The 27,205-nt window shown below is 40.4% G+C and overlaps 1 protein-coding gene across 2 annotated transcripts in view; it reads right to left on the bottom strand.

Moving 5' to 3' along the window:
* The window catches only part of HERC1 (HECT and RLD domain containing E3 ubiquitin protein ligase family member 1), a 113,081-nt gene that overhangs the window by 30,465 nt on the left and 55,411 nt on the right, over positions 1-27,205 (bottom strand). The window contains exons 24-45 of one of the 2 annotated variants that reach the window (XM_017816915.1): positions 25,293-25,599; positions 23,881-24,001; positions 23,582-23,633; positions 16,039-16,310; positions 15,496-15,711; positions 15,290-15,410; positions 14,110-14,347; positions 12,997-13,190; positions 11,672-11,827; positions 11,347-11,453; positions 10,999-11,109; positions 10,741-10,917; positions 9,559-9,798; positions 9,287-9,370; positions 8,301-8,821; positions 5,949-6,724; positions 4,989-5,187; positions 3,897-4,057; positions 2,301-2,417; positions 1,888-2,119; positions 573-697; positions 121-320 (exon numbers count right to left, since the gene is read on the bottom strand). In XM_017816915.1, the coding sequence (XP_017672404.1) occupies positions 121-320; positions 573-697; positions 1,888-2,119; positions 2,301-2,417; positions 3,897-4,057; positions 4,989-5,187; positions 5,949-6,724; positions 8,301-8,821; positions 9,287-9,370; positions 9,559-9,798; positions 10,741-10,917; positions 10,999-11,109; positions 11,347-11,453; positions 11,672-11,827; positions 12,997-13,190; positions 14,110-14,347; positions 15,290-15,410; positions 15,496-15,711; positions 16,039-16,310; positions 23,582-23,633; positions 23,881-24,001; positions 25,293-25,599 (4,727 nt within the window). Of the gene's footprint in view, positions 1-99; positions 321-572; positions 698-1,887; positions 2,120-2,300; positions 2,418-3,896; positions 4,058-4,988; positions 5,188-5,948; positions 6,725-8,300; positions 8,822-9,286; positions 9,371-9,558; positions 9,799-10,740; positions 10,918-10,998; positions 11,110-11,346; positions 11,454-11,671; positions 11,828-12,996; positions 13,191-14,109; positions 14,348-15,289; positions 15,411-15,495; positions 15,712-16,038; positions 16,311-23,581; positions 23,634-23,880; positions 24,002-25,292; positions 25,600-27,205 lie in introns of both variants that reach the window. The other variant, XM_017816914.1, reaches the window with a different exon arrangement.

The raw sequence follows: 27,205 nt of genomic DNA, 5'->3' as shown, positions 1-27,205 counted from the left end.
TCAAACAGGATATAAGCTTTCACATGTTACTTCAAATTCACAAATACGAGCATGCAAAAAGCAGTAAGTTAAAGCAGCCCCCGCTGCAGTCACACACACCCAGGTAGGCCAGTCCAGTACCTCTGGGATCCACATTCCCAGAATATCATTATCACTAGCCAGGTCTTGCCCAAACATCGCTTCCATCGCTTCATCATCAAGGTCAATCTCCAGCTCCTCATCCAAGTTGAAGTCATAAAGTGCCCCTGGATCCTGCTGCAGCGAGATCCCTTCCCGGCGGCTCTGGTTCCTGTGGGCCTGCACGGAGCGGTACAATCCCGCTCAAGGGAGAAAAAAAGGGAGAAACAGGAAAGCAGAATTTTTATTTTACATATAAGAGAGATAGCTGTACTTTCAACTTTCTTTTTTAACTCTTCTGCTAACCATAATCCACTTATTACCACATGAAACACTTAAATATACACTGATACACATGTGAGAAGGAGTTTTCTAGACTTCATGCTAAGTGCCAATCCCCCTCCTGTTCCCTCCCTGGTTAAGCCAAGCCCTGGTGTGTCTCTGAGGGCACTTACCAGCCCGTGCCAGCAGTGTCCGGGCAGCCAGGTCGAATTTGTGCCTCCGTGTCACAGCCGAGCGACTTCTGGAGGGAGGGCCACTGGCAGAAGCTGCATTATCCATGTGATCCATATTATCAGGGCTACAAGAATTTGGAATTTACAGGGAAGTCAAACCAAGTTTTAAACAACCACATATCGTAAGTAAGGAAAAATACCAAAGCCATATTTAGGAGCATTTTTTCCTTTCTTTCATGGAAGGAAAAAAAGAGAAATTTTGAGTTCAAGAATTTTCAGTCCCACTGAGCACGTATTTACTGTGGGGTTGACTGTGACATTTACCTCAAACAAATCAGGTGCAGCAATGTCAGTACCTATCTGATGCCTTCCACAGTGCCTGAGCACTGCAGAAATTTTGGGAGAGCACTCATCTCTATGTTAACTACAGCTTGAACTAGGTTTCTTCTCATTTTTGAAACAACATCTCTGTTGTTGCTCGCTGAGTCAATCCCCCTTTTGCCCCGCATCTTTTGCAAAACACAAATTTAAGTTACTTAGTAACACCTGTTGCTTCTTTTATTTCTCCCAACTGAAATCTGTGAGTTCTCCATGAACTGACAGTTGATCTGGGACAAAGTAACAGAGGAAACCTAAAAACACTTATCTCGGTAGGACTGAGGAATGTGAACAAGTGTTCTCAAAATGTATCTTATAACAGTCATCCTCTCTATTAACAGAAATGCTGGTATGGTTCCTGAAAGGGGTCACTTAAAAATGTAACCACTACTTCCAGGATTTAAAGAAACCCAAAAAAACAGCAACGAGAAAGAACCCACCAAAACCCCCCAAAAGAACCACCTTCTTCTTTAAGAGATAGTTTATCTCTAAGGTTGTGAAGGTGACTGAGAAAGTAAACTCCAATTCAGCTTCATCTGCTCTGGACAAACCAAGAATTAATTTAAAAAGAAATATGTGTAAAAATTCCAGTTCATGTATAAACTGCAGGGAAAGAAGTACACCAATGAAATTTTGCTTTCTTACTCCATCTTTTAGTTAAAATGCAATTATAAGCCCTCATTTTTTCATTCTTCCTTTCCCTCTTTTTTTTTCTTAAGGAAACATGTTAAGTTACATTCCTGCTCAGTTCTGCACACACACAGTACTGGAAAACAAATTCACCATGTACACCTAATTTAATTGCACCTTTGCTCCTACTCGTGCTGTAACAAAATTCCAAAGCAGCACCACAGTAACACTCTGTCAGCAGCACTGAACTTGTGAGATGTCCAGTTTCAGGAACATCACAAGCAACGACAGAAAAATGACATGTTACCTCTCACTAAAGCCTTCCTCCATTTCAGTGGCATCAGCAGAAGGGATATCACCTGGAGACTGCAAATAACAGTGATCACCAGACTTGCCACCACTGCCAGAGACAATTGTCCCGTGCCGGGACTCCGCAGTCCCTTCGGACTGGGGCTCCTCATCATCTTCATTGCCAGGGTGCTCTATCATCCACATGGCCAGGACTGTGATATTCTGGGCATCTGCTTCTCCTCTGGCACCTGAAAGCAGGGGAACCGCACTTCAGACCTGTATTTTATCACTGATGGTTATTAAAAAAAAACACAATCATTTTTTCCCCATAAATGGTTATAGAACTTAAAATTAAGTGTTCTATTGGAAAAAAGTGTTCCATGTGTTTTCAGTTTTTCAGTTTGAACTGATACTATAGTTCTAGATTACCTGTAGCTTCCATAGCTTTGGCAATTTGCCTGAGGGAGAACCCCATTTCCAGCAATGGCACAGCGATGGCAGGAGGAGGAGGGGATGTGGAGAGTCGGCTGCTTGGATCAGACAAGGCTTAAAAGAGAGAAAATGTTACATGTAAAGTGCATAAATCTTTCTTTAGTGGTACTTTACTAGACCTTACTTTGACACATCAGCTTCACATAAGGGAATAACTGCTCTCAGCTTTTCTCTCTATTATTTTTCCACAAACTAAGATACTTTCTGTAATGTTACTGACAACAGATTATCTGTTCCTCTGCTCAAGTAGGGTACTGATGATAGTCAAAGAACTATTTCTTTTAAGACATTTCTATTATTTTCATTTAAAACTGTATCAGATTATCTATTTGATCTATATTTAGCTAACCTAGATAAGTTACCCTCGTCCAAATCATCAGGATTCCCAAATGTGATGAGATCACACCAATACACATTCCTCACAAGGGGCAGAAAGAGACCTCAACTAAGCTGGTAATGCACCTGAAAAATCTCTTTGCAAATGGTGGCTACATTTCTGTGCAGACAGTCTTTGGAGAGACTCTAGAAAGGTCAGTTACTTCCCCAAAACCACAGTTAATCATTATCATTTGCCATAACAGTGAAGTCTGATGAGTGAAGACAACAAAGAACTAAGAGACGCTGTTGTAAAGGCTGTATCGTGACTAGAAGCAAGTCATCTCATAATTAAAAAAAGAAAAAAAAGAGGACATGAAATGGAGTAGAGCAGTTGCTATGCAACAAATGAAACTGCTAAAAAACCCAACTAATAGCTTGGATGTAAGAGCAGGAGTAAAAAGTTTCTCATTCGAGAGTTTTAAAGCACAGACTTTGTTTCTCAGCATGAATATGAAATCTGGAGAACATACTTCACCTTGGACTCTTTTGCTCATTTAAATAAAACACATACATATGTATTTTCTTTTTAGTGTTGTTATCTCCTCTGCACCACAACACTCATTGGTGCTCTTCAGAAGCTCAAGACTCACTCAACAATTTGCTCAGTCTCCATTTATTCCACGTTTCTGTTTCTGCTTTGAAGCCTCCCATTCCCTTCACAAGATTCAGACAGGAGCATGAGGACCCCATGAAGGTTGGACAGCCCTTTCTATGTCATTAATTATAATTAATTGCAATGAGCTATACTGGTGCATGTATCATAAAATACACCAATTCTTGTTTTCTACATAGTATGTGATCTAACAAAAGTTAGAAAATTAGTGCATGTAACAGTGGCACACAACCAAGGAAGCAAGCCCAAATCAGACTGACATTTTGAAGCAATTACCAACAATACTGCATTCTGGTTTTATACATGCAGTTTGTAATCCAATCCACAGCTCTCAAAAACTCCTTTCATTTGCTTGATAAAGTCTACAGCTAGACAATCCACATTTTTTCGTGCTAAGATAGTCACCCAAAAGTTTTCAACAATGCTTTGGATGTTAGGTTGCCTTAAAAAGAAACTGGGTTGGTTTTCAATCTTTGCAATCCTGTCACTGAGCTCCTGGGAATTTACTGACTTGTCCACATCTCCATCGACACTAAGTTTACCTGTACGATTGGCAGGCCTGGCAGACTGGGAATCAGGGGAAGTCAGACTTTGTCTCCTTCCAACCTCATCTGAAGGAGATGTTGGTAAAGAAGATATTGGAGGAGTCTGAGCACGTCGTGCTGGAAGCACAGTTGTAGTCGGGTAGCTGGAGAACATTTGCCTTGAAAATAAAACAATGCACATTTATGTCAAAAAGAGCTATGCTGGAAAAGGTCTGACACAAGAAATGCATCAAGTTGGAGTGCACTTGGCAAATTCTACCTTAGAGCAATTGTGTTTTGTAAGGGTAAAGCACAACACATACATGGAGACAAGCCCAAAAACCCTGTCAGAACAGTTCATTCCTACCAATTTACCTGCAACAATAAATTCTAAGTATGCACCTAAAAATCCCCTCCCAGATCAAAGGCTGTCCTAGGAGATAAAAGATAAGTAAACACTTTTCCCATTTCCCCAGTTTGTTCAGAATTCAGGCAGAGTAATATGAAGTGAATATTTTATTTTCACTGTCCTGGTACAAAGACATCATTCTGGCTTTTATCAAATTATATCTGCAAAACCTCTAAGAATTAATAAACTTAGAACAGGCCTCTATGCAATGTAAAGCAGACTCTGTTCTACATCACAAATAGCCTCTGCAGATTAACCAGGTTTATCTTCCATTTCAGTAAGTGAGGTAAGATGAAACAGTGCCTTAGCTTACAGGATGTTACCTACCAACTAAAATCTACTCTGGTTTGAGAATCAACAAACATTTGTTAACAATACAGAATTTCAGAGATCTATGATTTAAACTGTACCAAATAAACATGAGAACTGAAGGACAACTTAAGGAAGGTATTTTCTCCTTCTTGAAGAACTCAGATACTATATATACATACAGTGCAGAGTAAAAGCTTAACAGCTTTTTATTTCTAGTAACACAAAGCCTGCAAAGCAAAGTAACTAATTAAACTCTGCAGAGGCAGTTCTTGACAGTAAATACAAACATTAGCATTTTCAAAGGCTTATCTAAAGACACATATTGTATGTAAACCACACAATTGGTTCCCTACACCCACAAAATCCTACATGCTGATAGGGTATTTTACCTAAGAAGACTGAGAGGCATAACCCCAGGTGATTCTGAAGCTGGAACTGTTTCTGTATCAGTCACTGGAGTAGTAGCAGTGGTTGTATCCTCCAGGGAGCTGCTCATGAAAGATGTTGTGCTGGAAGCAGAAGGGCTGGTTGTAACTGGAGTCTGGGCTTGCTGAGACTGATCACCTTCTTCTACTTGTTGCTCCACTTCTGCAACAGAAAAAAGGACGTTAAAGCAACATTAATATAATGGTGTAGAGCAAAACAGTAGTCAGGGCTAGACTTCCAACTCTCGAAAATAACTCTGATTATTCAAAATTCTCCCCAGAGAAGGGGGTGTGCAGAAATGCACCCCATACAAGTACTTCTGCTGCCAGTAACTCATGGATTGATGGAAAAATCAGCCATGGAGCTCTTGCTGTTTTGACACCAACACAAGGTAAATAGCAAACAAGACATTTACTTCCACCAGATCTTATGATATTTAGATTCACGGTTGTAACAGCCAGGATTATTCTCAAAATAGGCAAAAGGGAAGAGGTCTTAGGCATGGAAACAGAGCTGATTAACTATAAAGCTATCTTTATCTCAGCTGAGTAACATTTTTAACAGGGTTTTTTTGTTGGTTTAGAAGGAGTGCAAATCCTTCTGACAAGTATATACAGAACCGCTCATTTTTAAAAAGTATTAAAGACAAATTAGAAACTCCTATATTTCTGATTGACTGATATACATTCACTATTTATTTTAATAAGGAATTTGAGAAAAGGCAAAAAAGTCAGTATTATGTTTATAAAACAGTAAAACTGCTTTGCAAAATTTCTCTGTCCAATTAAGACTCCTCCAAAGCATAACCACTACAAAATTACAAGACTATGTTATTTGTATTATCATTGTTACTAATAATTATAATATAAATTAAAAAAAAATAATCAATGTAGCCCTATACTCCCATGATTTTGAAAATGTACCTGGTTTAAGTCTGCCACCAAACTGGTCCTCCAGCAGCCCATGAACCACTAACTTGTAGATCATGGCTTGTGCCCGTTCCAGGTCTGCCAGTCCCAGGGCTCTCTTGATGGGCGACCGCATGACTGCCCGTTTGACCATGTGCCTCATGAGGAACTGCAAGGCAGCCCTCATCTCCACATCTTCATGGACCACTGGGGAACTGGCACAGTCCGAGTTGTGCCCGTTTTCTGCCAGCACTTTTGGTATCAGCAGCAGCTCGGCGTACTTACTACAGCTCAGGAGAACACTAAGGGACTTCATGGCCCCCAGGTAAAGGTAGGACAGCTGCACAGCCCTGATTTCTGACTGCACTATGTCGTGACTTCTTGGACTATGCTCGTGATTCTTTTTTCTTCCTTCACCAGGTTGGTGCTGGGATTCCATACCTAGTGTCGAAGGTTCTAAAGAAAAGGAAACAATTTCATTTTCTGACTTAGAGCTTGTAGCACCATGTCCTTTGCTCTCGTCAGCGCTTGGTCCTAATCGTGTGTCTGATCCGGCATCACCCTCCGCCTTCTGGTCTGTTTCCCCTTTATCTTCAGATTCATGTCTGTGTTTTTTCTCATGTCTCTTGGTGCTTTGCTTGCCCATGTCTTCATGAATGCCAGTCAGATAGGTAAGGTCCAGCAACACAGTAGCTGTCAGCCCACGGAATCTTGCAACATCAAAAGGCAGTGGTTCACAGGGCTCCAGATTATACAGTGGGGTATCACTAGGCGACCAAAAAGTTGGGAAGCTTTAATAAAGATCAGAATGACACAGGAAAAAGCAAGTGAGGGAGAGACAGGAGGAAAGTACAGGAAATAATGTAGGCAAAGTAAGATGTAAAATATATCTGATAAAATAAACCGATTCTAAAAATCAAATGCAAACAGGGGAAAATGAGGTTATGACCAGAAAACAGGGAGATATGGTTTCAAAGCAAAGGCAACAAAGCATACACAAGTTTTCAACAAGCATTGAAACCCAGAAGTCCCACGGAAGCTCTCAATTCTGTGCTGACACAGGCTTTGGCTAGATTATTTAGAGGTATGTAACAGGCTTCTACTAAGAAAAACTACCTTAAGCCAAATTTTATCATCATACCTGAGCTGAATCTGTGCATAGATACAAAAGCTTATAAAGGAAAAAATTTTCACATGAAGGAAAAGCTTCGATGGACCTCACGTTCCTGTTCAAGTATTCATCACCACACTACTGACAGCTTATGATAATTCTGTCTCTGGCATGTCAGGACAGATTACCTGGTGAGGGCAGTGATTTTAAAACCACAGATCAGAAAACCCAATAGACACAGAGGTCTATCTGTCATCTACATTCACTGGTATCCTCTGGTGATATTTAGGACTGTTACACTTGACTAATTTTCACTTGAAGCAGGACAAAAATTCACCAGTCCATATTTCCATACATCTTGTATTTTCCACATATCCAGCAGATAAATGACTTTTAAATCTTCCTTTTATTATCCCAAAATGTTTTCCCATCTCACAATATAAACTTCTAGCTAAAAATGAAAGCAAGCTTTAGCCTGGTTTTAATGAAGAATGTACACTCTGAACTTAACTCAATACCTTACATCAAGTTCAAGTGCTGTACCACTTCACTCAAATAATGGTTCGAGTTATTTTAAGGGCACACTTACTTTAAAGCTATACTGTCACATGGGCGTATTTGAAAGAATTTATATCTGGAACTAAATCAATTGCACTTCAGTATATTTAGTTAAAGTGACAACAGCCTTTGCAAAGACGAAACAGACACAATGCTGCAACAGCTCTAGGAGGTAAACTGACTCGAGCTATTTCAAAATATAATTTTTTTTTTTACCGGCAGTAAAAAAAAAAAAATAATTAGTGCTCAATTTCTCCACAACGTTGTGGTTCAGCTACAGGCAAAAGTAGTTTAAGAAATTAAATGAATCAAATCTTTCCACACAAAAACGCAGGCAAGTCCTGTGAGAGCACCAGAGAACCCAGAGAAGCCACTGGCTTCGTTTTGGAGTTTCCTTCCAGGTGCCTTCCCTTTGAAGGGGAAAAGGGGGTATCTCCCTCCAGCCTCCTCCCTGGTCCTCACCATCCTCAGCAGAACAGCAGCTCCAGACTGCTCACACCTAACACAGGGGCACTCCCTGGGCTCTCTAAGGCAGGTCAGACCCTGAACAAACCCCACTTCGAGGCAGCACTAACTTCAATACTGCTGAAGTCTAAACTTACAATAATTGCTCAGCAAGACTCTAACGCAAGATGAAATTGTTACTTCTGAAGATTTCCAAGCACCACTAGGCTGAGAAGCGCAGGAAATGCACATACCTGATGGTGATCTCTGCTTCATCCCACTGCACCTTGGCAGAGGTGCTGCCTTCCTTGACCACCCCGAGCAGGGTGGCGTGCCGGCCCGTTTGCTTGTGCACGCAGCGCCCTCCGACCCGGAGCCCGGCATCCACCCCTCCGATCACGGCCAGCACGGGCCACACCTCCGCACACAGCATCTTCAGCTGCAGCTCCGACAGCTCGGCCAGGCCGTGCCGCCCGTGTTTGCCTTTCTCCTCCTCCTTGTTCTCCTTCTCCTCTCTCACCTCGCTCTCTTCCCGGCTTTGAACCGAGCGGCTTTTCTTGAGCTTTTGCCCTGCTTCTTTAAGGCAGGTTTTGATTTTGTTCAGCCTTTCCATCATCTTTTTGTTGATGCAGTGTGTCCAGCGGTCTGTGCGGTGCAGGATACGGATCAGCTGGATGGTGGCCTCTGCCAGCACTGCAGCCACGGGACTGCAGATGGGGTCCCCAGGCAGCAGGTCTCTGGGTGTCCCTCGCATCTGCATGTCGCAGATTTTCACCTACGCGTTGGAAGGAACGGTGTCAAAGTTGTCTTCTCAACACACCTGAATAAGCTCTTTTTATAAATACAGGAGTCTTCTGAATAGAAATAATTACTAGCATTGCCTTTTTTTGCTTTCCTAATCCACCTGAACGCTGATCAAAACCTCCAGCCCTTCAAACTCAAGGATGCTGAAATTACAACAGTTGATGGTTTTTCACAAAAGACTATCTAGAAATCCTGATAGTACATTCTGCCTGGTTTCTGGGGAACTGAATTTTTCATGTAGAACATTAAGTCTGTAAATGAATTCTAAATAATAAAATACATTTTGAATTTACAATAGATTACAATAGTTAAAACACTGTATTATCAACACGGTTTTGGTCAGAAATCCAAAACAGCACCACACAAGCTGCTCTGATGAATACTGACTTATCCCAGCCAAAATCAGCACATGCACACAGATGAACATTTAAGTTACCTTCTCTCCTGGATTACTGCTGTAGAACATAACACAAGGGTATAACTCAGCTGCATCCACATCTTCAAAAGCTAGTTTGGGCTCCTAGTGAAAAAACCAAAACAAAAACCCCTCCAACTCAGAACACCTTAACGAGCAAAAATACGAAACATGAAAAAGTTGTGTCTGTATTATAAAGGTTTTAAGTACGGAAACTATCATGAGTTTTAACCACCATGTCTATCCATGTCATATTACTGATGCAATTAAAAAAAACAATTGATGTTAAATACCTCTCCATTTTTCCCAAAGGAAATGGTTCTTGCTTCCATATCCAACACACATGTGATGAAATCTCCTTGGGTGAAGCTGGACAGGGTCAAAGTCTGCTCTCCATTGTGGTAGAGGTTGCCACTGTAGGCTCTGTAGAGCCACATATCCGAGGTGGTGCGATGGTTAAAATCATGGACCGGCCAGCGGGAAACCCCCACACATGTGCCCTCATTGCCTCGATTCTCCTTCACAATGTAGAACTGGCAGGCAAAACAAACAGGGAAAAAATGCAAGAATATGCACTTGAACACACCGAAGCAATGAAAATTTTCCTTGCTCATCGGTATGTATACTTCTGTTTCTCTCAGAAGCTTTTAATAATAAAAAATTATAAGTTTATAAGGTGAAACCATGCTCCAGCTCTAAAATGACATCTTGGGTATAAGGTCAGTCACTGACAAGTCATTTAAGCTTAATGTACTAGTAAAGAAGAAAACTATATGTAAACACACAAAGAAGTTGGGGGGGGCGTTTCTGGACTCAAAACACACACACACAAGTTGGGCTACAAGTGCTAAAACAATATTACAGAAAGAAATAAGTTTTTCATCTCATGTTCACAGATTCAAGTGGGGAAAAAAAGTACAAGTGTTATGCTCAAATGCGGTACTAACAAGGAGCACAACTGTGTATGTATCTGTATTCCTAAAAAATTAAAATCACTCCAGATGGTGTATTAAAACACTGTTCTTGCCAGTCAGGCTGATGTGTCTTTTTGCAAGAAAACAATGTTTTGTGAAGTGTTTTTCTACAGAAAAAAAATTTCAAAATATACATATTTCAGCAGGTAACTTTTGCAAAACCAGGCACATTGGTGCTGACTGTGGATCTTAGGGACAAGTACCATCACCCTCTACAAACACACAACACACACTGACACTCCCCAACCTGTGTACTGAAATACCCAAACAGCAGCACTCAAAAGCAGCCACAAACTCTTCCCTTTGGACTGAAAAATCATAAAATCATAGAATGATTTAGATTGGAGAAGATCCTTAAGATCAGACTCCAACCATAAACATAACACTGCCATTTACTCAAGGGTGTTGTCATAAGGGAAAAAACACCTGCTGTTAACAAATCATAGCATATTTCCAAATCCAAGTGAGAGAAGTTAAGAAATGCACTTTTGTGCAACCTACCTTCCACTGGTAACACCCAGAAGTGACTCCAGTGGATGCTAAACCATATCCTTTGCCTCCACTTCCATGAGTCAGAATCTGCCCATTCTCCACTATGCAGCACTGAGCTTTCTCAGGATCAAAGGACACCTCTTGTATGGGAAGATTCTCATCCTCATCTTCAGACTCTCCTTGCTTCTACCAGGAACAGGACAAAACACTTGTGGTCAATGTGATTCAGGAGCATTCAGTCACGAGACAAAGTACAAGCATCGTTACCTGCAGCTTCATTTCCTGCTCTTTCTCCTTGATTTGGATGGCATGTTTGGCCTGAGCTATTGGAGTCTCCCACATGCAGTCAGACAGAAGTGAGAACAATCTCTCAACAACCTGGTGTATTGGAATAGAATTCAGATCATTTTAACTCCCAGATGAGGACAAGGAGCATTATATTGTTTCACTTTACTTCACAGGTACAAACATCAAAATATTTAGTGCTCTTGGATTAACAAAAATCTAAACTGAGCCTCACTAGACTGGATTTTGAACAAATTTAGGAAATATTCATAAGCTTAATGAGACTTTTAGAAGAAAGAGGTGTAAAGGTTTATAACAAAATATAAAGACCTGAGCCATTTGATCATCTTCAACGCCAGATTCACACGCAGGTAACACAGCTTCCAGCACGTGAAGCGCCAGCAGTCTGGTCCTCAGGTTGCCAACCAAGGGAACTCCTGAAGACGGAACAACAGGTCAACAATCTGGAAGAGTCCTCTGCATCAGGCCTGCACCTGCCTACACCCCACCAGCGCCCCAAAGTGTAACTCCTGTGCACATCTACTCCAGTTAGCTCTGATTGTTCACTGTGCACCATGTTCTAACAGGGCTTCATTGCTGGAACTGCCCCACGGAAACGCAAGTAACCACTGAGCACGTTTTGACCAGGTCATACCCGAGCAACACTTCTGAGAAGCAATGTTCAGGAGTACTTCTGTCCACTTTGGAGATGCCATTTTGGACTGAATTGCTTTTGAAGACACAACTCTACGCAGGAAAACAAGGAAGTCTCCCAGGTGCAGTTCTGCTGCGTGTTGCTTTCGCAGGGCAGCTAGGAAGGGAAATGAAAAATTTTCATTACATCTTAATATTACAACTCGACTGGCAGTCCTGTCACTGTTCTGTAGGTAAAAATGCAATGCTCAGTTATTCCATGGTGGCTGGCTGTGAACCTTGGCTGGCTGACAGGTGCCCACCAAGCTGTGCTCTCACTTCTGCTCCTCAGCAAGACAGTGACAGAAAATAAGACTAAAAGTTCATGCCTCAAGGCAAAAGAGCAAGACCGCCTTTTTTTTACCCTCATGGCCAAACTAGACTCACTTTGGGGAAGAATAATTTAATTTATTGCCAATGAAAAGTAGAGGAGGACAAAATTAAAACATCTTCCATGCAACCACCCCTTCTCATAAGGCTGAACATCACCCCCAGCTCTCCTGCCTCCCCACCCAGTAGGGCAGTCAGGTAAAGTGGTTTTGATGCAAAACACTGAACTTCTTCCCACACTGATGGGTATTCCAAGGAAGTTCTAACATGAAAATGTCTCTGGAAAGACCTCCTATCCTATTTTGTGATTAATTATCTTATAAATAATGCGATGGCTGATGAATTAACAAGTGAAGACCATTATAAGCACAAACAAAAACATATGTACACCTAAAATCAAGCTACAATTGATAATTCTTCAAACCCATAATTTCCACAGAAAATCAGAGTGTTCATTAAGGGCTGCCAAAAATGTGAAGATCTTAATATTTCAGAAAATCTTTTCCTGCAGATTTTTTCATATCACAGAGTAGTGTCACCCTCTTGCCATTCACTCAAACTGCAAAACTGCTTAAATACAACAATTTCCTGAATAAAGTTACACTTATTTGCAGTTTGAAATCCAGATAAATTCCTATGACCACATATATGAAAAACACTGCCACCAAATCATTGTTCAAGGGAAACTATACTCTCTTCCTAATTCCAAACCAGATGGAGTAATTCTTATTCTCAGCCTGCTAGCATCCTTACATCACTTTATGCATCAATTCTTTATAAATCTGAGCAGAGCACTAAATTATTTGATGACTTGAATCTAATTTACAGAGTTAAAAATGACCCAACAAAAATCAAAACACAGTAGAGCTGATGAGGACTTGATGAGCATTCAGTGGTTTCTTCTATTATGCTTTCTGGTATTTTAGAACTGTAACAGAAATTATGCAAAATATTTACCTCTGAAGTCTCTCTTCTCATTATCCCCATTTGAATCTGCCTTTTTTGATTCCACTTCATCTTCCTCCCCTTCCCCTTCTCCAAAGGAAGCCATAAGCATCACACCAGCTTGAGATAACAAGTTCTTCAGCTGGCTGCATAATAAATCCAGCAAAGACTGGACCACCTTTGGGCTCAGTTTATCAGCATAGGTTCTGTACAGACACACAAAAAAGTAAAAAGAAGAGTATTTGAGAGCTGATCCAAGCAACAATAATTGCAGCAGGTTACTTTTCCCCACCCTCCACCATAGGCTTGGATTATTACTTTTTTCAACCCTTTTAAAACACATTAGAAGTAGTATCTAATTAAACTAAAACTGTCTAAGCTTTGGAGTCAAAGGATACATTTGCAGTACTTCCTAGAGGAAAAAGAACGACTTTGTTAATTAATCATAATTCCACTGCAGCTTCCAAGGATGAGGTGTTGTCTCCACAGTTTGGGGTATTTTTTTGGTTTAGGGTTACTGGAGTTTTTGATGTAACACATTTGGCAGGTAAATGCAATGTGTTGTTTGAACACTGACACGAAGATGCATGTACAGAATATCAAATAATAGTCTTGCCCCAAATAGAAAATTCTTTCTCCACTGGTGTGTACTGAGTTAAACTAAATATTTAAGTATTGATAGGACTTTGCATTCTGTTCCATGGTCTAGCAGAGGCCACTGTTCCTCAGCAAATTATTTCATATTCTGAAAAGCAGCACAGTGCACTGCTCTGAAGAACTCCTACCACGTTATTGGTACTGCCTTTACACACCAACAGAAAGTCTTATCACATCAGCTGAGCAGATCTACACACAAAGCTGAACTAGCAAAATGGGGACTACTGAAATACAGTGTTCACAGACCACAGAGTTGTAACTATTCTGGTCCAAACACTCACTATTTAAATATACTTATAAGCCTTATGTGCATCTTTCCTATGAATAATGTGACTACTCTTTTTGTTCTGCCCTTCACTCACATACTCCAGAGCAACATTTAGTGAGTTAAAGAAAGGTTATTTTTAAAGGGTGCTGAAGAGCTTAACAATTAAGTTTTCCAAAAGCAAGGGACCATCTGACACTCACCCCGTGGTGATGGCGAGGATCTGCAGGAGCCTCGTGCTGGCTACTTTCAGAGCTGTGCTGAGCTGAGAGATGCCAGTTTTGGGCAGCAGCTGCAGAGGCTGTCCCAGCATGGTGTCTGTGCCACACAGCTGGGACAGCACGTTCAGCAGCCCAGTGGAAATGGCCAGGGACACGTCAACGGGCTGGTAGTGCACGCTGAGAGCAAAGACCGTCACCAAGAGAAGGCGCTGCTGTGCTTCTGGGTTAAAAGAGTTGTTTCTAATTAATTAGCTGCTTAGAGTAAGAACCCTAAGACAGAAGAACAGCAAATTATTTTTTAAATACATTTTAATGAATTAAATTATCAAGGAAAGAGAGAGTCTTTGTCAGATACTTTGAGGGGGTCTTTCTGATGTACCACTGTAGTCCCCTTTAACTCAGTGTAACTCTCTGTCAAGGCTGCCCCAGGAAGAATATCATGCAGATCTAGTTTGTGATGTAAATGTTCTGAGGCTAAATCTCAAACCAGATACTTCTCTCTAGAGAAGGTTAACTGGGTGAAATATTTCATTTTCTATGTGTACTTCACATGGATTCTCAAGAAATTTCTTTCAGTTCCATTTTAATTGTAAGTGAAACAGCAAAACAATTCAGGTAAGAATGCCCATTGGGTTCCACCAACAAATTCAAATTCCAGAGCTCTCTGCAGTGCTGAAGCTATTGGTCAGTGCATGTACAAAGGCACAACGAGGTGCAGAGTTCAGCTATCCCTGAAGCACATGGCAATATCTGGATATAGGACAGGACAAAGGGCTTTCCAAAGAGCCAAGGTGCCCTGACCCTCAGGTTTGGGTTTAAAGAAAGCTCACTTCAACAAAGGAAGAGACTGGAGATTTCTCACCTCTTCCAAAAAATTGCTTTCTTATCCCTGAGAAACCTAAAAATCACTTTGAAGCCCCAAAGTCACAGGTGACTGTGGAAGATTGTGGTACGTGGAACAGAAAGGCTGAGAAGACTTAAAATAAGAAGGTCTAAGTAACACTTGAGGAAAATGAAGAAGGTTAAAAAGTTTCTCTCTCACGAAAAGAAGTCAGATAATTCAGTGAATCCTGGTCACTAATACCAAAGGCTGCTTTGGTAAATGCACAAGCTGTTGTACTGTATAGCAGAGGACATATTTTGCAAATTTGGTTTCACTTACCTATGTGATGCTTATTAGCTTGCAGGGCTCTTTCTAAAGTAGCAGATAACTGCTGGTAGATTTTGTGCACAGCCACCTGGATTTCAATTTGAATACTTCTCTTGGCTGCTCTGATACCATCCTGGGTCAAACAAATAAATATTATAAGGACCGATGCATTTTTATCACTCAGTTATTGAAACAGCAGAAACTCCTGAAGTACATACCTGGTAGTGATGCAACCTTACACTCTCTCCTTTGGCACCTGCATGTCCCACAGTGCCCAAACCAAAGCAGCCAGCAAGGAACTGGAGTCTAACAGAAGTAAGCAATGAAGAAGACTGAAATCCTGGCACTTGACGGCTCCCCATCAGTGGCACACTGCCTTTTTCCTCCATCCCTGACAGAAGCACCAAAATCTGATGAAGGGCTTCCAGACGAAGCTAAAAAATAAAGGCAGGCAAAAGGCAATATTTATTAAGTAGCCAATATCCCAAGAAACGTAAATTGGATCATCTCCAACTCTAAGCAAGGATGAACGAGGCAGCTGCTTTCTCCTTGATGCAATTTTTTTTAAAAGGCCAATACTTTCAGTTTTGGTTTAGAGTTTATTTACAAAAAGTTCCCAGTTCCAGTGAAGATACTTAATAGAAAAGAAAGAAAAATGCAATTAATAGTTGGAATGTGGACAATGTTTCAAGAAAAAAAATAAATCCCTAAAACGAGTATAATGTCTAAAGAACAAGAAGAGTTGTTAAACTGAGATCTACCTCAGCCCTCAGCTGCTGCTGCTCCATTGCAATGATTGATGCCTGCGGGCTGGTGGACATACTCTCCTCTGGCTCCTTAAATCCTGGGGAGTTCCCCACGTCTCCACTCACAAAGCTGACAACATTTTCAATCAAAGTATGAACTCCGAGGGATCTTGAGAGATCGAAGTCGGACTCCACGAACGAGTAGGAGGACGTGTACAACCAGTCCCTGCTGTGCTTCAGTCGGACCCAGGAGTCACTCAGAGATTCCACCTGGCTGTGAATTGCTCCTAAAGACACACACAGGGAAGTCTCTCAATTCCCACTCACCAGGTAACACATTCTGGCAGTAGGTAAAGACTGAACTGCTGCTATTCATACAGGTGGAAAATGAATATTCATGTTAATTATACCATGCATTAAAGCAACTTAGAGCAAAACACTTGATTTAAATTTACAGCAATTTCCCTAAAGAAAAGGCTGTATTTCTTTTCTGTGTTAAGCAGTATTGCAACATGGTGCCAAGTGAGAAAACAAAAAGGCAGAAGCCACTCAAACTGCTCAGCTTAAAGCTAGAACACTGAATAAGATGCTCTGCAGCTAAATGACAAAATAGTAAAGAAAAGATTTGCTAAAACAGAAATTATGCACTTGGATATTTATTATATAGAGTAAGAGCAGTTTTGGTTTTAATCAAGCCACTGTATTTCATGGTTTGGAAAAAGCAATGTTATTTTGGATGAAATATTTACAGAAATCATGATTGCAGATGGAACAGAAAGTATTTTAGACTAACAGAGAACATTTACTTTGACTCAAGAGAGATACATGTATATTAAATACTATCTCCAGCAAGTACTAGATCTGTATATTTGTCGGCTGGCCATTTCACAAGTCTATTTTCCAGTGTTTCCTCTGTCCTTACACTGAAACTTTACCATCATCACTAACAAATGGCCTCCAAACGAGCACCAGCCATCAGTCTGCAGCACTGCTTGGACCTCACTTCCAAAAGAGTTTTGCTGAACCCAAACCCTGGCACCAATGAGGGCCATGTCACTCAGGCCATAAGTTCATTAGCAGCCAACCCATGGACTGCAGGCAGTATTTCATTTTTGTAAATGCTCTTGGCCAACTTGGACCTGTGCAAGGTGTTCCAAGAGGGCAGACCCTGCTCAGAAGAACTTTCCCTCTGTAAAGATGGGAAGTGTAAGGAGACCTTTGTGGTAACCTAATCTATGTTGAAAGTCACTTTGAAAGTTTAGCTCAGATTATCTTAAATAATCTATGAATAATTTTTAAATATGAATCTATTAATCTATCTTATGCACAATGAGTTGCAGATAAAATTTGGAGAATCACAACCCATTCAAAGGGCTCGTACAAATCTGTATTACTTTGGGTTTTAAAAATCTTTCTGCAGGGTTATCAGCCTCAAACATTATTAAAAGAGCCATTTTCAGGAAGAAGTCACACAAATTCACAGCAATCCATCTGTTCAACGCTTTCTTTCCTCAGTAAGGCTGAGTTCCAATGGCAACAGCTGGATCCTCATTTCTGGACCTCCTGTCTACCTGTAGCAGCTGCTCAGAGGGACAAGGAAAGACAGACACACAGGTTGGAACTCAGGATAACTCTCCTGACAACCACTGATGTCATTTCTTTCCTGAAGTAAAGGCAATATGCTGTTATTCTGCCAACAAGGCTGCACCTGCAGCTCACAATTTGCACCTCTACACAACTTAAAAATTCAAAATACTGTGAAATTTTGCTTCTCTTTTGTAAACTAGGTAGCAAATCCCCACTTAGTTGCCAGAAATTTAATTGTCAGGGCTATGAATTAGGAAAAACAGTTGACATTCCATTTCCTTTTCTGTAAACAGTGTTTATGTGCATTTGCAAGGTATCCCTTACATTTGCTACTAAACAATTGCAATGGCTTCAGAAAGAACCATCACAGTACTTAGGTCAGAACACGTATTTGACAAAAATATACAGCCTCAAATTTATTTGGGATAATGCAAAGATTAAGCTTAAACACTACTTTTCAAAGTGCAATCTAATTTCCTGATCTCTGCTGCTTTATGTAACACAGCAACACCACCAGGTTTACAGAGAACAACCTATTTTGTCAAGTTTCCTATGAAAAAAATTTACAGAAATCCTGTTACTCGATTTTACAATTTATATCTGGCAACAGTATTTAAAACAACAGCCAAGACAGATACCACCTTACCCTAATTTTAATATTAATTCTTAGAGTAGTTGTTTTAAAGCTCTCCTTTAAAATCTAAGTTATATGGGGAAGCAACAGGTGAGAAACATAAGATAAATGACAAAGAGTAGAATAAATGGGGGCTAAAATACTTAGTTTCATGTAGGAAGCAGTTTCCTGGCATATGAATGGTGATCAGAGCCCAAGGGAGAGGAGAAACAAAGCCTCAGGTTACCCACAGGAAGCACAGCTAAATCACTGCCAAGTCCACAAAATGTTGCCCACACAGCAACAACAAAAAGCCCCCTCAGGCCCTGCAGCCTTTGAGGAGCAGGAGAGCCCAAAGTGCCTTCAGCTTCCTCCCCTCCACCTGCCCTGCTAGGAAGCACAGCACAGAGCCAAAGCATTTGTAAAGAGACAAAAAGCAATGCCAGTGTCTTAAATCATAAGCTAAAGGAGACCTTTCAAGGAGAACACCAGAAGAAAATTTAGTTTTGATAGTCAACGAATCTTATAAGAAAGAACCCCCACCATGTATTAATAAAAACCTAAATTATTTCATATTTGAAGTAAGATTAGATCTTAGCTAGCCATTTTAGTATGAAATGCAAAAATGTTTAAATGTAAGACTAATTTAAAATTGCTTCAAATTTGGACAAAGTCCAACAATTATGAGATACAGGTTAAATGTAAGACATCAGAAGTTATAATTGAAAGTGTAGAGTTTAAACACAAAGATATCAGAAATTTAAGGGCATACTTCAGAAGTAAAACCACTTAGGAATCAGAGCACGCAGATCTAAAACAAAGTAATCTTTTTCTCTTGAATATGTCAAATATCAATAGAAAAATCAAATGTATGGCTGTATATTGGAGCTTAGCTTGATTCTGTGCAATATTCATCACACAGAATTGATTGCAGTGCAGCACTTCCAAAGCCTCTACAATCACATGACCAGAGCTGTGCAGAGGCAGAAACTTTAAGCTTACAGTGAAAATAAAAAAAGTTTACTTGTCCTTATAAGCCAGCTTGTAATAATGAGTTTTCTACATGAATGTGGCACAGCTGCAATGCACGCTCCAGAAAACAAAAAATATGTAGGGAAGCTATAGAGACAAAAAATAAACATGCCATCAGTTACTTGCTTGAAGCTCTTCTTTTTTCTGGGGCTCAACTGGCCAAAAAGGAGTAAATACACTACACCACACAAGAATCAGAAGACAAAAGCAGACATTTGAAACAGAAGGTAACAGACTCATAAAACCTCATCCTCATATTATTCTTAGACTTAAATGATCAGTCTCAATCAATACAATAATATGTCAAGCAGCAAAGTATGTGGAAAAAAATACTTACTCTTGTTTTGAATTAGTATTGCCTAGATAACAAACTTTCTACATTCTCCACCTTCTTGTCAAGGAAACAAAACTAATGCCATGAACATCCCCTGTATCATCCACCAAGACGTGTCTAAATCCCTTACTCAAACTCCAGCTGCCCTTTTCCCAGCTCAGAACTCATTATTGCAGGAACACTACATCATTTCAATTGAAGTTGGATTTCACTGAAGTTGCTGCTTTTTTTGGAGTAACACTGTGTCAGTGGCACAGAGCAGTAACACAAGCACACTGGAATTCACTGAATTTAGATGCATGTGATGAAAACCCCTGAGTGGAGGAGTCCCACTGATGTGTCTGGAACCATGATTTCACTGCTGACCACACAGCCCTTACTGATAACTCCCAAAAGCTGTGCACAGTCTCCCATAGGTACTGTACACAACAGGTATCACTTCTGGGTGACAAAAACACCCCTGGGTCTGCAAAAGTGAAAGAGATTAATCCAAGCAACAAAAAATAAAAAGGTTTATATACAAAGGGAAAACAATGTCTTCATCCCTTACTGCAAAATCACTGGAAAAGACTTTTCCTTCCATAACTACAGAAAAAGTCTACTAATTCAGAAATAACTAAATGCCAAGGAACAAGAAACTCAAAGGATCCTCAGGCTGAAGTAGGAATACCCCAGTCCTATTTCTGAATAGACAGAAAGAATGAAGAAGGCAATTTAAACAAAGATTGGACTGAGTGGCTGAGATGTTAATTGAATAAAAAGAGAATGCTTTTCCTTCCATACTCATCTGCAAGACCATAGGAACTCACAGGATTAGCAGTCTTTGTACTGCCAATACTGTAATTTATGAAAGGGAACAGCTTTCACACCATAAAAATCAGGTTATAACCAAGAGTGAGATTCAATTAGCAAGGAAATGTGACCTGAATTGTGAACAATGAGCTGCTGCATTCAACAAACAGAAGTTCTAAAATAAGCCAACCCCCTCCAGGGGGAATTACTCTCTTGCCTGTAACAAACCAACCACTCACCAATACCCTGTAATTTTGACAAATTTGCAAGGATCAAGCACTCTGCATGGAATATAGCTGAGGATAAACCAGCCCCACAAAACCTCAGCTGGAAACGTGTGTGGCCACAGTTCTGTAACATTTAATGTGGTTGCATTTCAGTACATTTGTTGAGAAGAGATGGGAGGAACCTCACACCCACATATGAAAGAAATTTTTTCAGTCAAAATTCTCTTTGAAGTCTTCAAAATAGCACAGCCTGCAGGAAAAAAGCAGTAGTGATAGAAGGAAAAAAAACTTGCTTTCCAATTGGCTCTGCTTGTCAGCTTCCTTCAGCTTATGCAGACACTGAAGAGAACAAACATCTTCAAGGGCTGCTGCAAACTTGAGTAAAGAATTATTTTAAAAACCACACGTAAAAGGAAACGTGATCAAATATTTTAAATTATAAACTTCAGCAGAAAGAAATGAGAAGTGGTTCCTTTGGATTTTCTGTAAGACTCTACTCGTTCTTTCCCCCCAAACACTGCCAACTCTACATTCAATCCAACAAAAATTTGAAGAGTTCAGCTACAAGTCCCTTAAAGCAACACTGGTTACTGCTGCTGTTTTGTAGGATTTAAGTTAACTGCAATTTGAGAAGTGTTTCCCACATACACTTCTGTTGTAATGCATGACTATTCTCTGCACTCAAAATAGACACATACTTCAGCATCTATATGACAGGTTTCCTTCCTCTCCTTGTCATTTAGAGGGACACAAAATCTTCCACATCCTCCACTCAAAAGCAGATCAGAAGTAGGAGTACAAGGTACAATCATAAATATGGAAAGAACATGTCAAAAAAAAAACCAAACTAAAAATAAAAATATGCTGCCTGTTTCTCACAAAAATATCTATTGGTTGCTTCAGGTGGATCTGACTTTGGTGGCACTTAAAAATCCACTTGGAGAACATCGTGAGAAACAATGCTGGAGTCTTCTGTGGGTCACTTCTTCCACAGTGGTTTACTTGCCATAAACAGGAAACTGGGATTTTTCATCACTTCAATTTTGAACAAATGTAGCAAATTCAAATGCAGATGAAGTCTTTAATTCCTTCTGGGGGATGGAGCACAGCTGAATGTGAATGTGCTGTGAGAATTCAGATTTCTCCTGCTCCTCTAACTGAGGCAACAGTGAGCACAAACATCCCCCTTTATCAGCCACAGTACATCCCAACAACAGAGATATAACTGAAGGGGTTTCACCACTCCAACATCCAGGACTGGCACTGCACCATCCCTGGCACCCCAGTGTGCTGGAGATGTGACAAGGGGCAGGGGGACAATCCAAACTGGCTGGAAGTTGCACCCTCACCAAACACTGGGAGATGCTTCAGCTCCAGGGGATTCACAAAACCAAACACGTCAGAAGAGATTAAAGACCTTAAACAGCCCTGAGAACAGCTCATCCACTTCTCACACAGGTGTTTGTAGATCTTTTCCTGACCTTAATAGACCTATGAGGAATTTAAATGAACCCTGGATTCACTGGGTACCAACCCAAACTGTCCTATGTATCATCCAGCACAAGCAGACCAGCTTTCATCACTGTATGCTGACCAACCCCAGTTGCCAAAATTAGACAAAAAAAAAAATCTAAGTATCATGGGAGAGCAAATAAGTCTCCCAGTACCAGAAAGAGTTACATGTTGTCACAGGGTTCAGTTTGCACATGAGCTACTTGAGCTCCTTTAGGTTCTGGACAGATCAACTGCATTCCCCCCTATCCCTCCTCAGTGGTACAAACCCAGTGCAGAATCTTCTGCTGTAATAAAAGTTTTAATAAAGTCTCCTCTTCCATTATTGCCCATTTCCTGAGGCTTGTGACCAAAGCAACATCAGCCTAACCAACACTCAGGAACCATAATCCAAAATGAATTAGTTTTAGGACACAGGAAATCAAGTGCAGAGTTCTATGTCCGATTAACAGCAAAGCTAAAAATGTTGGTTTCAGAGACTGAGAGAGGCCTTCTGACAGATCTCCTGACCCTGAAAATGCCATGACACATCCTGCTGTCACAGTACAAACAGCTCTACAACATTTCTTTACTTGTTCAGCTGTTTCAATTGCAAGCAGAGGAACTCCTTTCCACATTACTTAAATACTGAAATCCAATGGGTGTGCCACTGATAGCCTGTTCCAGAAGACCTGAAAAAGCAAGCAACCTCTGAGTGCTCTGCTAGAATTCTTACACAACCTAAGGGTATTAAGGCTTCTGTTATTAAGGTATAACATAACTCAATCTAATTCCTGTTTACATCTTCCCATGATTTTTACAGGTACAACAGACCTAAGTTGTGATTCTCACAGAGATTCTGCATCACACAGACTGAAGTGGGACTTTTGGTCTCCTTGTAAACCAACACCCTTTGTTCCCTCCATACCTTCTATCAAGAAGCTCATTGAGATTCCCCAGTGTGAAGCAGCAACACAGTACAAAAGTTAAAAATCTGATTTATACTGGAGCAATAAAACCAGTGGTTGCTTGGTTCTGTAGATGTGCTGGTGTTGAAAGGATGCAAATTAAGGTGGTATTTTCTGAATACAAGTTCTCCTCGTTCAAGTACATTTTATGGTAAAAGTTCATTGTTAGTACAAGTTCCACATGAACTTCTCTGCCAGTTTTTTATTCCTGAAGTCACATGAGTGAAAACAAAATGAACGCTCCTAATTCACTTAACTTCACAGAAATCCTCACTTGCTTCAAAAGGTCACAATTCTAGAAACTAAAATAAAGAGTTATAACCTAGGAAATACTAAAACCAAATCACAAAGCAAACAAACAGTAGGTAACAATTCTTTTAGGTGTTATTTTTAAATACTCAGTTTTAGGATTTGCTATGTAACTGTCAGCTGTATGTAACTGCAAACACACTTTAACTTCACAAACACCAACATTTATTTGGTCAATATTCACGAGGTAAACAAGAAAACTTACCCCTCTTTCTGTGTGATGCTGCCAAATCCAAATCAACATTTCGTCTTCCACTCTACATTAAAAGATGAACAAAAGCCTCATTTCTTTAGGTGAACATACGTGGTGCACAACATTTGAGTATTTAACTTTCATCCCTCCCCCATAAAAGCGAGGAAGCTAGCAGAGCTATAATAATTTCAATTGGTTTTTTTACCTCTAGTACTTTCTCTTCAGAATGCTGAACTGACCTACTGAAACACAGCACTAAACAAATGTTTCAGATGTGTTTTCCACCTACAAGGAAATGCTGGTTTACTCACCAGTGAATAACCTTCCTCATCGGATTCTGGCTGAGACAAATCGGACTCACTCCTCGACTTAATCAGTCTGTAGTTGGAGTTGGTGTGGATTGAGCGACTCTCTGCTGTCAGACTTTCACTCCTGCTCCAGGGGCACACACATTCATGTGCACACAGAAAGAAAACACTGATATCAGACAAAAGTAAGAGTTGATAGTCAAGTTTAGCAGGTACCGCAGTTTTGTTTGGGAGCAAACTATCACAGAACATCACAAGACCACATTAAAGAGGCAAAAAGTGGCCTGATGGCTTCGGTTATGCTTATAAAGGGTATTAGTAAACTTTGTTACTTCTTCACAGCCTGACTGGTCAACTGAACAGAGGGTGACCCCAGTGAGGGATCTCTAGTGCCTTGGTGAGTATTACACAGAGTAACAAACACTCTGAGCTGAGAGCACAGGAAAACAAACACGGAGTAAGTGGGTGACAAAGCACTGAACTTATTCAAAACCCACCCATAAAATGCATCCTAAAGTTGATATGGTGGAGATGAAAGGCACTTTGACAATGACAGAGGCAGCCACCCATGCTTTAGGGACTAGATCTCCAAAAAGAGGCAAAAAGAATAAAAGGGTACTGAATATATATAATCCTCTTCTATACTCCACATCAATACCTTAATTTAAAATACCAAACAGAGTTTCTGTACACTAGAAGCATAAGAAGATTCAGACTAGTAGCATCACCTACACAATTCCTGTGCTATATTCTACTTTAAACATAAAGATTGACAGAAAAAAAGTTTCAGTGAGTCAAGTTTAGAATAAAACTGTGTTACCAAGAATATTTCTGGTTACAAAATTTAAAATAGATGATGTAGTACTTATATTATTTAAATTAAGCACTTCTTCCCATTCAATGAGCTGCCTGGCTTAATTTCTTTCTCTCCTATACCTAATAATAGTGTCTTACCAACGTCAATGTTAGGAATACTTATAAAAACCAAACATGAACAACACTTTTACCATAACAGGCTTTGAAACTTTTGTTTTAAACATACACTACAATTTTTTTTGACACTACTACATAGGACATTGGTAAGGGTCAAGGAAACACAAATACGGCAATAAAAAAATCCAAACACAAATTGTAGGAAAAAGAAATAGGTTTTCCAAGCACCTCATGATGTTCAGACCACCTGATGGTCTGAACTATTCACCACTAAGCCCAGCCTTGAAACTTAAATAGGGTGCACACAGAATAAAACTCTTAAGTTTTAGTTAACGTGGACAAAGAAAATTGAGTAAAAATTGAGCATAACACTGCTCCGAGCAAAAGGTTTCTTCTAAAACAACTGTAAGAATCCTCAGGGGAAAGCTGAGGTTGTTCAATCAGTGATGAAGGAGCAGAGATACACAAGGAGCAGAGCCCACCTTGTCATGAGCCCGATGCCCTCGGGGGTGGCCGAGGGCGGCTGCTGGGAGTGCCCGTCCTCCCGGCGCTTCTGCAGCTCCTCCAGCACGGGGCTCACCCCCAGGATCAACAGGGCACACCTGTGGATCACCGAGTTGCAGGCAGCAGTGTACACATCCTGGCCTTCTGTCAGATCTGTGCTGATCCTCCTTTCCTGCTGAGACTGGGGGGGTGGATCATCAAGTCTAGTCCCCGTCCCAGTGCTCATCCTATCCCGATCCCGACTGCGAGCTACTTCACGGGCTGATAGGAAACATTGAAATATTTCTGTAACATGCAACACAAAAAGAAGGTCTTAACTTCTAGACAAAGCTACAGAGAATAAAATATTCATCTACATCTCGGGCCAAAAACTGCCCCGCTACAAAGAACAACCAATATTTTTCCAACAGTAAAAGAATACATTAATAATACAATGCCATCAAAGAAGTAATGCAAACAGGTCAAATGAAGCATTTACACAATGTTAATTTTAAAATGAAGAGGACAATGCACTTTGACAGAACACCAAACACTCTTTCAGTGTCTTACTGCAACCCAACTCCTGTTTGGATGGCATCAAAGAGAGAGAGATTATTTCATGTTTGCCTTTTAGCAGACCTATAAAAGTAATGCTTCTGTAAATCTGTATTTCAGACTCCAGTGTATCTTCAAGTCAATACTGAAACAGTTCCAGGCTTTTATTAGCTTTGGGCAGTACAATGAAGATCTTATTAAAATTCTTAGCCTTCACTTTACTGAGTTCTGCTGTTGTCTGAGGTGCCAGATTCCTCTAAAGAAGCTGTGTGAGAGATCTCCTCATCTCTGTCCAAAGACCTTAAGTTCTCTTGATTTAATAATTTTATTTTTAAAGATTCAATTCCCTTTTGGAAAGGCAGAGGTAAACCTAAATACTTCCTTCATTGGTATCAACAGTTAGAAGCAGCAAGGTATCAAGGACACCAACTGAACTCTGCATGGCAGGATCAGATTCCTTGGAAGTCCAGTGAAATAATCATCTTCCTACTTATTTGTGCATGTAACACTACTGACTGTCTGGATATTTCTGGACACATTTCCTTTATTGTGCCCAGAAACCCTGTCCAGGTGGAATTTGAGAACCCTGAGCGTTTGCCCAGGTTTGCTGCATATCAAGCAGCAAAAACATATTGCATCTACTAAACTGGTAACACGTGTACACCTTCTGGAACCATAAAGCATCTCCTGAACGTGCCTTCAGCTCCACAGCACACCTTCAGGGAAGGCCACTGCATTGCCCATGCAATGACACACCACAGGAAACTAAAGGTATAAAATACATTTTGGTCTGTGAGCTCCCAAAGAGAAATATGGGAGTCCTAATGGGGAACTGTCAGCCAATTTTGCTTTTTAAGCTACATACACTCCACAGAAAACTTCCCAGGCCAACACAACTGCTGTCCTTGGGAATGCTGAGTTAATAACAGAGAAAACCAGCCCAGTGTGACTGAACGTGTTTCACTGAAACTGGAAAAATTAAGGATTAACTATCCCATTGAGCCAGATTACAAATCCAAATCAGTACAATAACAGTTTGCAAGGTTTACCTTTTCCAAGCTATCTCCTAAAGAGTTAAACACCATTTTTAGAAAACCCATGACAAAGTATTGCAAATAGTGTTACAAATACCAAACTCTGAGATACTCAAAGACAGAAGTGAATTCCCACTCAGTCAGCCCCGTTATCAACAGCAGTTTTGTTTCCAAACTTCAGAATAACCTTATCCTTCAAAGCTCACTACAAAAATAACAACACATACAAACACAGCAAAAATTCTATATATAAATACTGATGAAAACTCGGAGATCTGTTGGCAAGAACTTCAGAGGAAACAATATGAAAGCCATTAGTCCTG

This window comes from Lepidothrix coronata, unplaced genomic scaffold, assembly GCF_001604755.1.
Source record: "Lepidothrix coronata isolate B3197 unplaced genomic scaffold, Lepidothrix_coronata-1.0 Scaffold58, whole genome shotgun sequence".
Lineage (NCBI taxonomy): Eukaryota > Metazoa > Chordata > Aves > Passeriformes > Pipridae > Lepidothrix > Lepidothrix coronata.
This window is presented reverse-complemented; position numbering and strand designations above follow the sequence as displayed.